This window comes from Danio aesculapii, chromosome 14, assembly GCF_903798145.1.
Source record: "Danio aesculapii chromosome 14, fDanAes4.1, whole genome shotgun sequence".
Classification (NCBI taxonomy): domain Eukaryota; kingdom Metazoa; phylum Chordata; class Actinopteri; order Cypriniformes; family Danionidae; genus Danio; species Danio aesculapii.
In genome coordinates, this window is record NC_079448.1 from 33878669 (window position 1) to 33890934 (window position 12266).

The 12266-nt window shown below is 35.7% G+C and overlaps 1 protein-coding gene across 2 annotated transcripts in view; it reads right to left on the reverse strand.

The window, feature by feature from the left end:
* The window catches only part of arhgef6 (Rac/Cdc42 guanine nucleotide exchange factor (GEF) 6), a 62088-nt gene that overhangs the window by 5101 nt on the left and 44721 nt on the right, over nucleotides 1–12266 (reverse strand). The window contains exons 14-21 of one of the 2 annotated variants that reach the window (XM_056471698.1): nucleotides 12176–12257; nucleotides 10238–10323; nucleotides 9950–10129; nucleotides 9508–9528; nucleotides 3241–3334; nucleotides 3006–3092; nucleotides 2807–2906; nucleotides 23–77 (exon numbers count right to left, since the gene is read on the reverse strand). In XM_056471698.1, coding sequence (XP_056327673.1) covers nucleotides 23–77; nucleotides 2807–2906; nucleotides 3006–3092; nucleotides 3241–3334; nucleotides 9508–9528; nucleotides 9950–10129; nucleotides 10238–10323; nucleotides 12176–12257 — 705 coding nt within the window. Of the gene's footprint in view, nucleotides 1–22; nucleotides 78–2806; nucleotides 2907–3005; nucleotides 3093–3240; nucleotides 3335–9507; nucleotides 9529–9949; nucleotides 10324–12175; nucleotides 12258–12266 lie in introns of both variants that reach the window. The other variant, XM_056471697.1, reaches the window with a different exon arrangement.

The following is a 12266-nucleotide window of genomic DNA, read 5'->3' on the forward strand; positions in this document are numbered from 1 at the left end:
AAATAATAATTCAAAATCGTACCTTTTTTAATTCATGGACTTCATCTTTCAGGGCATAAACGGCATCAACTAGACTTCTGCAAAACAGTACAATACATTTTTTTAGGTATATACAACCAGCTAATTAAACCAAAGGATAGTTCATTATTAATACTGTATTTCTTTGGTTAATATTATTAAATACACATCAAAACCAAATGAAATATGTACAAAATCTATTTGCAAGATAATGATAATGAAATAGCATTCAATATAACCCTTTAACTGTCAATGAGTACGTTTACATGGACACCAATAATACAATTTTAACACGATTAAGACAATACTCTGATTAAGAGTCTACCATGTAAACAGCAATTTTCAATTAATTTGATCTGATTAAAGTTGTAATCGAACTAAAGAAAAATCTAATTAAGATATGTGGAGTGTGCCGATTTGAGACGCATTATTGAAGCGCAGTAGACATGTAAACACCACAATCAAACTATTATTGCCCTGCAGGATTTCACCGCATTTTGCGACAGGTTATATTATATACACACGGCTGTTTGACACTTTTCTCTACACCAGGGGTAGGGAACCTATGGCTCTGGAGCCACATGTGGCTTTTTGACCAAAAATATGTGGCTCTCCAGCTGTCTCACTTCAATAAAAAATTAAAACTGTCACAAAAAATCTGTTTCCTATTGAAAATACAATAAAAATCATCTTTTTATTGTATATTTTTACAGCAAAATGAATAAGAATAAACGGACGTTTCAACCAATGCATGTGTGCAGCGCTGTGAATTAACTTGAAACACGACAACAACTTACATTTCTATGGTAACCTTGCGCACGTAAATTCAAACAACATTCATGAGTGTTGATGGCGAAAAGAAAAAAAAATTTCTATAAAATATCCTTTCTTAATACATGGACTTGCTCAACATGTGATGCGTCATATATATCCCCAATGGCTCTTTAAAAAAATGCATTTGGCAAAAAAAATGGCTCTTTGCTGAAAAAAGGTTCTTGACCCATTGAAGGACCACAAACACCTGCATTGGGAAATGTGAAGGTTTATTCTCCAGGAGGTTTAAATAATTCTATTACTCATGTCCATGTAAATGTAGTCATTGTGACTCTATGGTCGGTTAGGAGTTTTCCATTTGTTATTGTTCAAACAGAACTCAGTCTTTGCTTAGCGGTGTCAGAAAACTTTTTCTTAGACTGATTAAATTGTGGTTAAAGGGATAATAATTTAATACAATAATGTATATATAATGAAAATGATTATAATACTAATTATAACAAAAAATAATTGAACACTAAATAAATCCAATTAAGCATAATTAAACAAACTTTTTAAAATAATGCAGCAATAAACTAGCAAAAATATATGCATATATTGTTTCTGGTTTTGATTTCGTTAATTTAAGACTTGATCAAAACAGGGATCTTTTTTAATGATAAAAGTTTAAATAATTGAGAGAGTGACAAAAAATGGTATAAGAATGAGCCAGTTGTTGCTAATTAAAAATTTATATTTTAGCCAAATCATCCTATCAGGGCATCCTCAGTAAAAACAATCCAAAAAAGTCTGTTTAGTTTTATCCTGCACTATTTCTAGGCCAATATCAACAATTTTGTACTAATTTTCATAAAAAATTGCATTAACAAGTAATAAATCATGTCACTTACAGTTTAAATAGAATGTCAATTATTTAATGCCTTTAATAGTTTACGAAACAATAATAAAATGTTTCATATGCACTGAACATTGATAATGTAATATAAAATACTACAAAAATCAATGCTCATTCCTGCACATGAGAATTCTGATTTGATGTAATCCATAAATATTTGTATTATATTCTAGATATATCCTAGATATTGCATACGGACCCTGAGCATGCATCAATACCGCCGCCACATTTGTACAGTGCTCCCAGGACAAAAGTCAATAACTTCACATAGTCAAGACTAAAGCTAATCTGAAGATGCTGGACTTTTGAGCTGTGTACGGGTGTACGAACTTTTTTGCTCAACAAGTAACATTATTGATAATAATAGTCACTTACTACACTGACCATAAGGCAAAGTAGCACCAACTCGCACTTAATTTATGCTAGTTTTGATGAATAAAATCTGTAAACAATGTAAATGAAATACGACAACAAGACGCTGTGGTGCCAGAAACTTGTATTATTGTCGCTAAGTGAAGTAACAGCTAATGTTAAAGTAACTTGTAAGGGTGCCTGATAACATAACAGTGCCTGTTCCTCAATGTGCATAATGTCCACCTTAATTTATTGAATATTACAAATGTTATATACCATTTAGATCAGAAAGGTGGATATGCACATTGAGACGCAGGAATATCGATGGTTCACACAAGTCGTTCATAGCGAGGATTCATTCACAAACGAATCACGGTGTGTTTCAGGACATGGATTAGATCAAATTTAACAGGAAGGGAGGATAATACATTTCCATACACACAAACAAACGCTCCTAGTTGGCAATACCCATGTGATCACTTATCCATCGATGTAGAAAAGTGATGTCAAATTTAATTTTCGTAATTTAAAAAAATATTTGAATACTGACCTACGGGAAAACTCCTGACCATAGATATATGTATAAATGTTTACACATCTATGACTCCGGACGGCCAGTCCTTCGCTACACCTTGGTCCCATATTCATTTCAAAGGAGCGCTACCCTGTACTAAAATGGTGGCTCTATTGATGCATTCCTTCCAATAGACAACAACAGGGTAGGCAACATCTAATGTAAATATCTATGGATATAATCGAACATACTTCTCCTCAATGGTGGTCTGGCCATTGCTCTTGATATCCTCAACAATAATCTTCTCTTCTTCTGGAAGCAGGACCTGCGGGACGCACTCCTTACGAACAGCTGTGTGAACAAATCAGTGCTTTTTTTAGCAGGTTAATGCTATAAAAAATACAGTCACTTATACAATGCATATGATGATTACAGTACAGAACATAAAACCTGTGGTGGACTGGTGGAGACTGGCTCCGGTGCAGTAGGCCTCAATCACTTTGAGTATCTGGGCATCCTCTTCTAGAGCTGCTGTACCTGTGAGACAAACAAACAATACGTTATTGCTATTTGCTTGCACATGCTAAAAGACAAGTTGGCAATGCCACTTGTTATTTTGATTAGGAAAAAAATCTAAACTGAATTAAAATGAAGCTGATTTTTCTTTTTTATTGACTGAACCTACTTTTTCTAAGCAGGAACTCGTCGTCTGATGGCTTTCTCTCTGTTTTTCTCTTGGGGAGGAACTTCTTGATGGGTCTGGGGCTTTTACTAGAGTCCTGAGGAAACAGTGTGGTGTTAATGAAGTAACGGCGTCTGCTGAGCATTGAATAAAAAAACCACAAAGCTGCAGCGAGCAGACTTTCATTCGCGCTCAAATCCCGAGCGAGGATGCTAAGAAATGAAGAGCAATAAATGCTGGCTTACATAAGTTATGACGCCATTTGGGATAATTTAGCAGCAAATTATCAGGGTCTCATGAATGAAAACAATTTGCAGCAAAGAGACCCTTGTCTGTTTGGGAACTAATTATTACAGACTGAGTCATTTGTTGACTTTGTTACACCCACATTTTTCTTTCAGCGCAAACACCACCTAGCGAGTCATCTAAAGTGGAATCTTCCGGATCGAAGGCTTTATTAGATCAAGTTATTTAAACCAACTACACTGGATTGTTTTATGGATTAATTTAGGGTTAAAAATTTTACATCTGCTATGGCTGAAGGCAGCTTTAATACATTTTGAGTTAACCACCTTAGTGACATTTGATCTTCTTGATGATCATTTACGATCACTGACGACAAATCAGTTTAGTCATAGTTTTAGCAAAACTTCATTTACGGTTAAAGAGATAGTTCATCCCAAAATAAAATTAACTCATCATTTAGTTACCCTCAAGATGTTCTATAAATGTTTTGAGTTTCTTTTTTTTATGCTGAACACAAAAGAAGATATTCTGAAGAAAGCTGAAAACATTGACTTCCATGGTATAAAAAAAGAAATACAATGGATTTCGATGGATTCCATTTTTCACACTGTAACACATGATGGTTCAAAAAGCTACAGTAAAAATCCATAACCTGATTAACAATACGTTTCTTTAATTATTTAATAATAACATAATTAAATATGGATAACAATCATAAATTGGATGACCCTTCACTTTTTATGCCTTCTTGTTGACATTTCTGTGGCTCTTTTTAGTTTTTTTTCTCATCAGTAACCTACATTAGGGCTTTATGTTACATCTAATGTTGATTATTGATGTTTACTGCATTAAGTTGATTTTATGTGTGTTATGATAGTGTTTAGTAGTTGTGTGAATGACAATGAGCACATTAGTGGGTTTCTCTGCTCCTGGGCAAAGTTCGTTCATACAGTGGGTGACACTTCAAAAAGACCATTACTGCTGCGAGAGGCATTAATCGCCACACTTAAGAATTAGGAACATGTTTTTAGGTATAACAGCAGTATGCGACTGCCGCCACGATACACAAAGGGATAGGATGTGAACAAACAGAAATATACAGTAGCTGTAAATACCCTGCTTCTTGTAAATGAAGATGAAATAACAAAACAAAGCATTATAATTCCTTCAATATAGTTTCTACCTAACTTTTATTGGTAAATTTCTGGCAAACACATCTACGTTTTTTAACCTTAACTTTAAAAAAGTATGTACAGTGCAACTTTCTTCAGAATATTTTGTATTTAACAGTAAAAAAAGCTAACAGTTTTGGAACAAGTGAAGAGAAAGAAAATTACAGAATTTAAGTTTTTAGGTGAACAGTTGCTTCAAGGTTGACTGTGCAATACAAATTATCATTCTTAACGTTTCAGTTCATCTTTAATTTCTGATGTGAAACTGTAAGTAAATAACTAATGAATTACTAATACATGTAATACTCATCCATAGAAATGAAAGTAAAAATTTTAACATTATTAGATACGATGCTAACATAAAGTCCGCTATGATATCGTATTTTAAACTTTTACTGATGTGTAATGTAGCTGTGTGAACATAAACAACATCTCTGAATGTTATACACTCAAAGTTCAATGCAAAGTGAGACATTGGCTTTTACAGAGTTAGCTTAGCAAAGCCTACAGCGAACAAAGTTTGGAGACCACAAAAATTACATCTGGGTTAGTGAGGTCACAAACGCTTCAAGTTACGCACAATTACCATGCGCATACACCCCGCGCAGTGAAGGGGCGTGGCCAGAGGTGCTGTAATGTTATAGCAGACAAAGCTAAAAAAGATATAGCTAGCATTTGACAAAGGACAGCTTCCAGAATCTCTCCCAGTTCAGTGCTGGATTCAGTTAAAAACTCCTTAAAGATGGAGCAGCTCTAACCATAACAGATGAAGCTGTGGATTGTGAGCCACAATCTGAAAGTAATTTTATTTGTTAAAAATGATCTATTACATGCACAGTTTCTAGCGCTAATGGGTTGTTGTAGCGAGGACGTAAACAACGGGAAATGCAGTTTCAATTTAGCTATTCATATTTATTCCTATCTGTAAACACCCACAGTCTTCAGCAGTGCTGCAGTGTCTCTCTATGCGCCTGCTTTCCCTGCATTCTACATCTCAAATAAAGAACTCATATAAAGAACATTTCATATTACTTACACATGCTTATTCTGAATATATGTGAAAGACACTTGTCAGATTTTAGTTTAGAGAGCAGGTGTAAGGTTCAGCTGTGTCCTCTGTGTCATTTTCTGTATGATTCAGGCTTAAACTAATACGGCTAACAGCTTCTCTGACTGATTGTTTACACAGCAGAGGCACAGCGCATGCCATTGACGCTTTTCCTGGTGACGTGGAGCCAATCCCCGAATCACAGCACATCATGTTAGCTGACCAATCAGAGCTTCTTGAGGATGGGCCTTTCGGAGGAACTAGGAAATATGTTGTTTTCATGTTAGCTAAGTAACTGAATATAAGGTATATGTAAATTTATTTATTTTTTTTTTTACAAATGAAGCATGAGCACACATTGCTTTGCATCTTATAAACACAACCAAGCCTTAAAAATACACTATGGACCACCCTTTTAAAACCAATTTAAATGCTTTTAGCAAAAAGTCAAGTACAACAAGAAAGTAAACTCTTTTGACTTTGAATTACCTGTATAGCAGTTCTGAACTATATGTGACATTTCAGTTCACGTTTAACAGTTCACATGTGACCTCAAACTGAAAGTAATAACCGAAAATAAGCATACAAATAGAACAAAAATATATATTACCAGGGAATTACTCATTCATAAAATGAAAGTGTAATGTTATTAGAATCAATATGAACAAATGTGAAAGTGGCAAATATTAGCAAACAGATTCGCAAGCAGCAACCAGACGCGAGTTATAGAGAAATGAAGTGCTTAGACCTCGAGTAATTTTCCAAGGACACATATTTAGCATAGAACAATATATTTAACAAATAACAGCTGGTTTTTGAAAATACATCAGCGTTCATTTTTGAAAAGAAAACTTGCCATTATGGTACATGTGACTCTCAAAGTTCCCAGACACAAAGCAGAGAATCATACAACGCGACTGGAAAATAGTATTACTTCTTATGGTGACATAAGCAGAGGCCTTAAACAGTGCTCTAACTTGACATTATGAGTCATTGTGCCATTGTATGAGCAACCATGTCAGATTCTGTTTCTATTGCTCATCTAAATTTAGCTTACCGGTAGACAACATAAATTCAGGGTTACAAATCACTCAAGAAATGACGTCAGTCCCTTAACAAAATGCAATTCACTTGTTTATTGTACAGGTATAAAGATTGTTATCTAAATTCTGCCAAAACACCCCTGGACCTGTTGCTAAGAAGCCTTTTCATTGACTTGACTTTGGAAAAAAGAAGAAGGAAAAAACATGGAGCTTAAGTCCATATTTATAGACATGGTTAAATTGATGTTTTCTAACCCTTAATCCCTTCAGAATTACTGGAGATAGTCTACAAGACAATTCACTATCCCTGTTGTTTGCTTTCTCCCTGGAGCATCGCTGTTGGTTATTAGACTATCAACCAAATATAGAACCAATTTGAAGGTGCTGTTACGTTTTTCCAATATGAAACAATGTCTCCCTAGCGCTTCAGCTCTTCTATATATATATTTAGCAACAATTTCCGCATAAAACGATTATATGAGCACCACATTTTCAACATCTCCATAATCAAATGCCTGAAATGTTTAGAGTTGCATTGAACTCCTGACACATTACTGCTTGATAGATATTTCAATCATTATGGGAGCAAAAAAATAATTAAATAAAAGAATTACTAAAAAACAGCCACATATAACTTTTGCCACTGATTTCTGAAATAAAAAAATGATAATTCCTTTTATGCTTGAAAATTCAATTCGATTTTATTACAAGTATACTGTATGACAAAAGATATTTTTGAGCATCAAAACTAACAACGCATCGATACTAATTTTTCATGGCTGACTATAATATCTGTGAAACAAATTAGTTATATTTAGATATATATTTATACAACAGTTCTGTTTGGTTCTCGAATCTGATTGGCTGATAGCAGTGCGACATTCTGCAATATCAGAACTCATAAAGCCTCTTCTCTCGTGTGTATTATTCTGCCCACATAGAGTGACAGCAGATCAATAAACAACCAATAAAGAAATTTTTAAGTCAAGTATGTAGTTGTTTAGATTGCATCTATGCAGTTTATTAATAAGGATAGTGCCTATTTGAATTAGCAATGGTTTCTACTGTTCTGACCGTCAGCTGCAAATGTGAATGAGTGGCAGAAGAAAGTAGTTCATCATACAAAAGGGCTCTTATACTCATGTTTGATTATCTTTTTTAAACACATGATTATGCTGTCGAACTGTTATATAAACACAATATCACTCTCATAGCAGTGTGATATGGCTGTATATCATCACTGGTGGGATACTAAGGCACTCGACCTGCATCCTCGAGCCAATACACTCCTCCTACCAGTGCCGATATACAGCCATATTGCACTGCTACTCGTGTGATATTGCTCAAATATATATAATCACTATTTAGAATTTTACTCCAGAATTTCACTCATTATGAACAGTGAGCTTCTCTTTTCATTGTTGAAAACGTCATGAACCAAGTATAACATTAAAAAAGTTAAATATCATAAACAGCAACCCATCTGATTCAATGCTTGCATTTATCTAGAATAGATTACTGCTTGATTTAGGGACTGCAACAAATGAAACTTCATTAACTAGACACTGATTTGAAGCTTTTTGGGTTTTTGGTTCCACTGCAGCATGCAGGGAGCCAATTTAAGATCCACCTTTAAAAAGATCCAAATTTCTTTTTTTTACTGGTAAAAGTTAATGCAGAATATTTAATGCTTTTCATCGGGCCCGTCTTCCAGTGCTTGGGCTGCATGGCACAGTATTTTGTCTTGTGGTACATCTGTCTTCAGAATCTGTGGCCTTGATCTTGTGTTTATAGCTGAATTATAAGTAAACATTATTTTACCCATGCCTTGACATAATTTTCAGAAAGGTCTTCTGAAACATTTAAAGAGACGCTGTATTTAATTTGCTTTTTACGCATATAAAGTAATTTGATTTGATGTAGAGAACAAAAATTGTATTTCTAATCCACACAAACACACAACTTTTAAGATTGTGCTTCAGTAATAATATATAGTACACCTTCAAAAAGTCTTTCAGTATCTTATCAATCACCTTGTTGGCTCTTCTCACCAATCAGAGCAACTGAAGCATCAAGTAGCACCAAACAGAAAGCATGTTTTTGAGAGCCTGCTACCACACTTGTCAAGCGCAAGCAGCATGAAATGAGTAAAAAGCCGCCTTCAGAATAACTGTTCTTGCTTTTTGAAAGAGCTGGACAGTGTTTAGCACTTAAACAACTCGGGCCTCAACAGCTTTTGAATTCTAGTGGCTCATCATGTTTTTTCATTAAAAATGAAACAAAAGTTGTACAGTGACTTCTAAATGGGAATTTGACCTATTTTGAGTTTTACATGTCTGTGATAAATTAGGTTTAATGCAAATCATTTATTCAAATTCATGTTTTTTCCTATAATGTATGCACATGTGGCTTTTTTCATAAGTACTACCAACAGTTTATTTCAGGCAGGAAAAGGGTTGGTGGGTTTTGTGGGCATATCGATTTAACAGGATGCTAAGCAGGATGTTTCAGTAGATGATGTTGCATGGGAACTCCCTTCCTCCTAATAAATAGATGCAACGTAGCAAGGTTCTCAAACGCAACTTAAGCAAAGATCATCGAAGACAGAGGAGGATGAGATTACGAGGCAAACATAAAGACACAGGAAATGCCTCATCACAGAATGAAACAGAAAAGCTTGGATTAAGCGTGCAACACCAGTGCTAGCCAAGCACACAGACACACACGCACACACACAAAAACTCACATAATCTACGCTTACCTTCAGGATATAAGACATCCTCTAAAGAAGCAGAAAATGGAGAGAGAATGAAGATGTGTATGAGAATAAAAGAAGAGCCTGACAGGAATATGATGGACAGATCAGTGAAAGGTGAACATTAATTCAGATCATTCTGAAAAACAGAAGATTTCACATGCGTTTCATAAGTAGGAGAGCACCATTAATGCAATCAGAGAGACGTACGAGTGGGATTTGGGTGGAATTAGCTGATATGTAACTCAAAAGCCATCAAACATTCCACTTTTCTGTGAGATAACACCTCCACCGCAACGTGTGGTGAAAAACAAGAAGGCAGCTATCAGCTTTAGCACTTACAATCAGTTCACTGTGGTTCGGTTTCCTGTTAAGACCACCAAGAACGCACTGGGGTAAATTACGCTCCCACTCAAGATGTCATATGACTGTTTTCCAGAAAGTGTACCTCTTTATAGCCGAGAGCGGCGGAGGGCTTGAGGGGCGGCGCAGGTCTCAGGCAGCTTAAAGACCAGGGCTTGGTGATTTTAGGGGGTTCGAGAGGTCCTCGGTTAACCGCAGTCGTACCGAAACCGTGCAAGTGGTGGGAAGACGTGCCAGGCATGGTTAAAGGTTTAACATCAACACTCTGTAAAATACACAAGAACATGACGTATGACTTACTGTTCAACTGGACAGAGGTGAAAGCTGCAAAAAACCCTGTTACCCTCAGCACAGTTTCAAATGGACTTTCTACCTTGATGTAAGGATGAAGATGTTCTAACCAATCCTGTTGTTCCTGTAAGCTACTGCAGAACACCATGGTCCGATCTATTGTCCCACCTAAACAAAAGGTAATCAGCAAATAAGGAAGAGACAAGACTGAATGACTTTAAACTGTTAAAGCAAGTTTTGTTTGGAAATTTTCAGACCTAAAAAAGCAACTGAAAAATGATGGGTTTTTGAAAATGAGCTTCCATGCAGTGTGTAACACAGCACTAAGTGAATGAAAACATCCAGTTGAAGTTTAAATCTGAAAGTGCATCGTGTTTAAAACGAAATAGTTGACTCAGAGTCGAATAAATGAATCGTGTTGAGTCCGGATCTTTTGCTTAAAGGCGTTGACGCCGAAATGGCACATCGCCAAGTATGAAGCACTAGATCTGGTGAACATGCCTTTCGTTTCAGGCAATAACGGAGCGCAGGGATCAGAACTGATCATGACATGAAGATGACGATCACTAACAGAAGGGGATTCGGCTGTGGTGAATAAAGGGTTAAAGTCTATATACCACAGTGTAGCCAACCTAGTGCTGTGTTTGTTCTAGTCATTTTTCTGATTTTTGATACAATAACCTACTCTGCAACACGGGACTCGCCGGTCAGACTTTGACAGAGAATTTGTCAGTAACTGTTACAGTTCATATGGGCCAGTTTCTTCTTCCTCTGGATCATAACATGTAAGTGTAATTAAAATTGTAGCTTCATTTTGAGTAGTTTGCAAAATATGTGTTCAATAGTGTTTTGTAACTTGTAATCCTTCAGCGCGGCTTGTAGTCAGTTATCTATTATAGATCAGTGTTTGTACTGTATCTCTCAGGTTAAATCTTTTTGGGGCAGTTCACATATTGTGTCCAAAACCGTGTTAAAAACGCGACTCACGCTTCTTCCTTTACCAATTTAAATGCGTTTCTGAACTAGCCACCATCAGCTGTTCCTCAAACGCGGTCAATTTTCAAAATAGTTCAACTTGAAATTGTCCTAACTTTTCACCCCCAAGCGGTGCCCCCGACCCTGCACAATAGTGTTTTATTAAAAGAATAGCCATGTCAATAAGGGTTGTTCACCTTTTTCACCTACTTCTCAAATGCCTTGGACTTGGTTTTTGTGTATCTTTATGAATCCCTTATCCAAAAAAAGAGCACTGACACATCAGTTACCCCTGAAGCACTTTTTGCTTCATTCTGGATTTATGAACATTCTGTAACTTAGTCACTCATATTTAGTCAAAAAGTTAGAATTTTTTATGCTGCACAAATGAACAAAAATGAAAAGAAAAAAAAAACCATATTATTTGTCATATGCAACATTGCACCTTTTTCCTTACAAATCTTTAAATGATAAATATGTATGCATGCGTGTGTATTTCTCTGCATTTACATTCATAGTTTTATAGTACAGAAGTTCTTATTTTTGGAGTTTGTTGTATAATGTAACCAACAAGCCAATGACCTTCAAGAAGTGAGTGAGATTTGTGAAATCTAAATAGTTTAATCGAATACAATGATTTTGTTGTTTTTTCAATACTCACACAGCGACTTCAGTAGACTCGGAATGTATAATCATTCTGGATATTAGATTTCATGGGGTTTTAATTTTTTTCTAATTTCATTTTAAAAAATTCCTTTCTGGAAGTTGGCCGATGTGGTTTTTATGAACTGTACACAAAACACCTGCATGAAAATTCAGTTTGTGTTGCACAGGTTTGGACCGAAACAAAGATTAGAAAATAACAACACCATTTCCGACTTTGGGTGAAATACTCCTTCAATAAACCACATGCTGTCTGCCTGTCATTTTAAATTCTGCTGCTAGTTTGTAGAGCAGCAGGCAGCACTAACTATAAAAAGCAACATTAATGACAGCTGAATTCTGTGACACCCCACTAAAAGTGTTTACATGGACTGAAACAAACCTGTGATCTCAAAAGCATAATGGCTGGTCTCTGCATCCTCTGGCTGTTTGGTTACAGAGGTTCCTGTCAGCGGCAAACGTCCCTGAGATGA